Source organism: Cebus imitator, unplaced genomic scaffold (genome assembly GCF_001604975.1).
Source record: "Cebus imitator isolate Cc_AM_T3 unplaced genomic scaffold, Cebus_imitator-1.0 Scaffold416, whole genome shotgun sequence".
Classification (NCBI taxonomy): domain Eukaryota; kingdom Metazoa; phylum Chordata; class Mammalia; order Primates; family Cebidae; genus Cebus; species Cebus imitator.
The window spans coordinates 1,550,781-1,555,789 of record NW_016107731.1 but is presented as its reverse complement, the minus strand read 5'-3'; the positions used below and the strand labels follow the sequence as shown (position 1 = coordinate 1,555,789).

At 42.7% G+C, this 5,009-nt stretch overlaps 1 protein-coding gene across 1 annotated transcript in view; it reads left to right on the top strand.

The window, feature by feature from the left end:
* Nucleotides 1-5,009, top strand: part of AKAP13 (A-kinase anchoring protein 13) — a 261,930-nt gene that overhangs the window by 169,299 nt on the left and 87,622 nt on the right. The window contains exon 11 of the mRNA XM_037731692.1: nucleotides 3,916-4,286. Coding sequence (XP_037587620.1) covers nucleotides 3,916-4,286 — 371 coding nt within the window. The remainder of the gene's footprint in view (nucleotides 1-3,915; nucleotides 4,287-5,009) is intronic.

Genomic DNA, 5,009 nt, shown 5'->3' with positions numbered 1-5,009 from the left:
TTAAAGACAGTCTTGCTTTGTCACCCAGGCTAGAGTGCACTGGCATGATCTGGGCTCACTGCAACCTCTGCTTCCCAGGTTCAAGCGATTCACCTGCCTCAGTCTCCTGAGTAGGTGAGATTACAAGCACCCAGCTAATTTTTGTATTTTTAGTAGAGTTGGGGATTCACCATCTTGACCAGGCTGGTCTCAAACTCCTGACCTCGTGATCCACCCACCTCAGCCTCCAAAGTGCTGGGATTATAGGCATGAGCCACCGCACCTGGCCTGTTATCCTTTTTCAAGTAATAACCACCAATTCATAGAAAGAGCTGCCTAGTGCAGTAAAAATGCTGAGTTATAAGAATATTATTCTGTGTGAACTTTATTCTTACCAGATATGCAAGCCTGTAGAAACCATGTAGTTTCAGTGACATCCGAGTTAAAAGCACATATTAGGAAGAAAGGCTTTGTATTGAGGATATATTCTAGACAGATCTCTTCATTTTTAAAATATGTATAAACAGGCCACCAAAGATTTTCTCATTTTATTTTAATGACTGTCAAAAAGGTAGACGGTTGTTTTATAAACTTCAGATTAGTAAAGTCCCAGAGAGATAGCAGGCCTTTTTTTCAAGGCAAAGTCCTTCCAAGATTGGATGCCAGAGTGAGGAAGCACATATACAGCTGTCTGTGAGTTATTTCCATACTGGGAATAGCTAACTGTAAGAAGGCTATATGGTAAACTAATCAATGGAAACTTTAACTCAGAATTTTTGTTTGCTTTGAAGCTTTCTTGTATGTTTTAGAACAGACTTGTTACACATTTTGCTTTATTGATGTTCATCCTGTTTGTCCCTTGGTATTATTTTGAGAATTAGAAATTTAGGCAGCTGAAAGTGAGTATATTCGTTTCCTAGGGCTGCTGTAACAAATTTACTGGAAGCTGGGTGGCTGAAAACAACAGGAACTTACTTCCTCACAGTGCTGGAGGCTGGAGATCCTCATCACCGTGTCAGCGGGCTGCTTGCCTTCTGGAGTTTGGTCTCTGGTGCTTCTTCATGGTCCTTGGTGGTCCTTGGGTTGTAGTTGCTGCACTCCCCTGCCTCTGTCTTCACATGGCATTCTCTCCTTTGTGCCTTTTTGTGTGTCTTCTTCTCTTGCAAGGACACCGTTCATGTTGCATCTGGGGATATGTTGGATCCACCCTGTTCCAGTATAACCTCATCTTAACTAATTACATCTGCAAAGGCCCTCTTTCCAAATAAGGTCACCTTCTGAGAAGGACGTATATCTGAGGAGGACACTGTTCAACCCAGTGCAGTGAGAAAGCTGAGATACTTCACGAGACCGTTAACATTGTCCTTGTCTGCGGAGAGCTGCTCCGTGAATAGACCCCTTTAGAAAGCCCCCGAGTCCCTCATTCACTTAAAAAGCATGGTCCATAATTTTATTTTAAAACACATACCGTAATTTAGAATTTACTGGATGAACCGTAGTTTTATTTTACAGAGTGATACTGTAAAATATCACTGACTTTGGTATCTTCTATTTACAGGGTTTTAAAAAGATGATTGAGGTACCAGAATAGGGCAATTTGAGTTGAAAACAGTCTGGGTTCAAATCTTGATTCTGCTGCTCATGCCTGAGTCCATTGGACTATCTGGGCCTCAGTTTGACCTGTCCAGTGATCCCCATGCATCTTCTCTCTCACTCCCATCTCATACGTTACTTAAAAACAATCTAGGGAACTGGATTCCACAGAATTGGAAAAAGAAAGCCTTCCATTAGCTTGTGAGATCAAGCCCAAAAGGTAGAAAGAGTGCTTTTGGAAGGCAGTGTGCTTTTGAACTGTTACGTTAAACCTTTAAACAGAGTCTCTTTATAGTATAGAGCTGGTTTTCTGTTCCGAAGCAAAAAGATTTTCATAATTTTTTTTCTCTTTCTTGAAGAACCATAAATTTTTCCCCCTTAATTAAAACATTCAGTAGATTAGGAAAATATTGTGGAAAAGGGAAGAAGAATTACAGAATCCCCTTCCCTGTTCCCTGCCCTCATCCCATAAGAGTGCAAAATAGATGTTACGACAGTGCCCACATCTTAAGAGTATGATCAAGCATCTCTTAGGTACTACTTTTGGCCTTTTGGGTGTCATGAAGCTCATCTTCCCCTCCCCCACCAAATTCTGTGTTGTGGTATCTTTCTTTCTTTCTTTCTTTGCTTTCTTTCTCCTTTTTTTCCTTTCCGGTGGAGTCTTGCTCTGTTGCCCACGCTGGAGTGCAGTGATGTGATCTCGGCGCACTGCAACCTCTGCCTCCCGGTGATTTTTCTGCCTCAGCCTCCCTAGTAGTTGGGATTACAGGTGTGAGCCACCGTGCCCGGCTGCTGGTATCTTTCAACAGTAGAAAATGTCAGGCTACTAGGACAAAGTTATACAATTCCTATTAGGCACTAGAGGTTAGCCAGGCAAAGAGCGTCATCACTTTATCAAAGACCTCATTGCCAGGACGGATTATTTAATGTATGATTTGCTTCTTAACACTCAGCCAGTTCTCAATGAAATGAGAAAAATACATAGCTTTCTTCCATTTAGATATTTGTAACAGGTACTTACACATTTGTGGCAAACGTTAAGTGGGGTCAAGCTATTCCACTTTTTTCAGAAGGCCACCGAAAACAACCACAGACTTATTTTTGGAGTATTAATTTCAGCAAATTATTATTGTAGCCAAGCAGACTACTTTGTTTTCAGTTAAAGCTTGTTTATAAAAAAAGAAACAACAACCTACTAACACATTATGAATTTAGTTTCCATATAGCAAAAAACCCAGAGACAAATGGATTCCTTTCATTGTAGTGGGTGATGGTGACTGACAGAAGTAACATAAATTTGACATTTTTCCTCTTAAAGAAAAATGGGGCTGGTCACGGTGGCTCAAACCTGTAATCTCTGCACTTTAGGGGTCAAGGCAAGAGAATTGCTTGATCCCAGGAGTTCAGGATCATCCTGGGCAATACAGCAAAACCCTGTGTCTAAAACATACACACACACACACACACACACACACACATGCATGCCTGGGCAATATGGCAAAACCCTGTGTCTAAAACACACACACACACACGCCTGGGCAATATGGCAAAACCCTGTGTCTAAAACACACACACACACACACACACACACACACGAGCTGGACATATGCTGGCACATGCTTGTAGTTCCAGCTACTCAGGGCTGAAATGGGAAGATGACTTGAATCCAGGAGTTCAAGACTACAGTGAGCTGTGATTGCACCACTGCAGTGGTAAGCCTAGGTGACAGAGTGAGACCCTGTCTCAAATTGGAAAAAAAACAAAAACAAAAGAAAAAATTATGTACTTCTAGTACTTCTAGTAAAAGGATATAAAGAGGATAGACTTAGGCTGGGCCTGGTGGCTCACGCCTGTAATCCCAGCTTTCCGAGAGGCCAAAGTGGGCAGATCACTTGAAGTCAGGAGTTAGAAACCAGCCTGGCCAACATGGTGAAACCCTGTCTGTACTAAAAATATAAAAATTAGCCAGGCCTGGTGGTGCATTCCTTACTCCCAGCTACTTGAGATGCTGAGGCAGGATAATCTCTTGAACCTGAGAGGTGGAGGTTGTGGTGAGCCGACATTAAGCCACTATACGCCATACTGAGCAACAGAGTGAGACTCTCTTAAAAAAAAAAAAAAAAAGGATAGATAGGATAGACCTAGGCTATTTATTTTCTCGAGTCCAGGGGGATTTGAATCCAACTGTGATCATTCTATAAAAAAACCAAAAGTCTCTGTTTGAAACCAATTATGACCTTGCCTGTCTAGAACCCACTGTGAAGCCATTGGCTTGATTTGGAATAACAGGCTGTCTGATTGGCCCTGCTGGCTTCAACCGTATGTGCTTTCTCTCCATTGCAGCCCGAGGAAGAGCAGCTGGTCTGTGATATCACCGGATCCAGTTCATCTACCGACGACACGGCTTCTCTGGATCGACATTCTTCTCATGGCAGTGATGTGTCTCTCTCCCAGATTTCAAAGCCAAGCAGGTCCAGAGATCGGCAAAGCCTTGATGGCTTCTACAGCCATGGGATGGGAGCTGAGGGCCGAGAAAGTGAGAGTGAGCCTGTTGGCCCAGGTGACATGGAGGAGGAGGAGATGGACAGTATCACTGAAGTACCCGCAAACTGCTCTGTCCTGAGGAGCTCCATGCGCTCTCTTTCCCCCTTCCGGAGGCACAGCTGGGGACCTGGGAAAAATGCAGCCAGTGATGCAGAAATGAACCACCGGAGGTGAGATGGGAGGCGGTTTGTTTAGTGTCTCAATGTCTGCTTGCTTTTGAGAAGTTTCTGGTTTGGTATTGTTGGTAAAAGAATTTAGGAGACCACATAGTATAGAGTAGAAAGAAGGTAGGCTTTGGAACCAGGAAAATCTGTGTTCCGAACCTAGCTGTATAATTTACTGGGTAGATGACCTTGGGCAAGTCACCTGACCCTTCTGAGCTTTAATTTTCTCATCGGCAAGATACCTTCATTATTATTTTTAATAATAATAATGAAATGTGATTGTCACATTATAAGTGTTTAGTAAACAGAAACGTTTATTCTTGCTGCATTAGTTAATGAAACATGAATTAGGAAATATTGGAGGCAGTAGTTTCATGTTAATTAAGAAGTAAACATGGGCCAGGTGCAGTGGCTCATGCCTTTAATCCCATCACTTTGGGAGACCGAGGCGAGTGGATCACCTGAGATCAGGAGTTCGAGACCAGCCTGGCCAACACGGCAAAACCCTGTCTCTACTAAAAAGACAAAAATTAGCCAGGCGTGGTGGTGCATGCCTGTAATCCCAGCTACTCGGGAGGCTGAGGAGGGAGAATTGCTTGGAATGGGGGAATGGAGGTTGCAGTGAACAGAGATTGTGCCATGTACTCCAGCCTGTGAGACGGGAGTGAGATTCCATCTCAAAAAAAAAAAAAAAAAAAAAAAAAAAAAAAAAAAAAAAAAAAAAAAAAA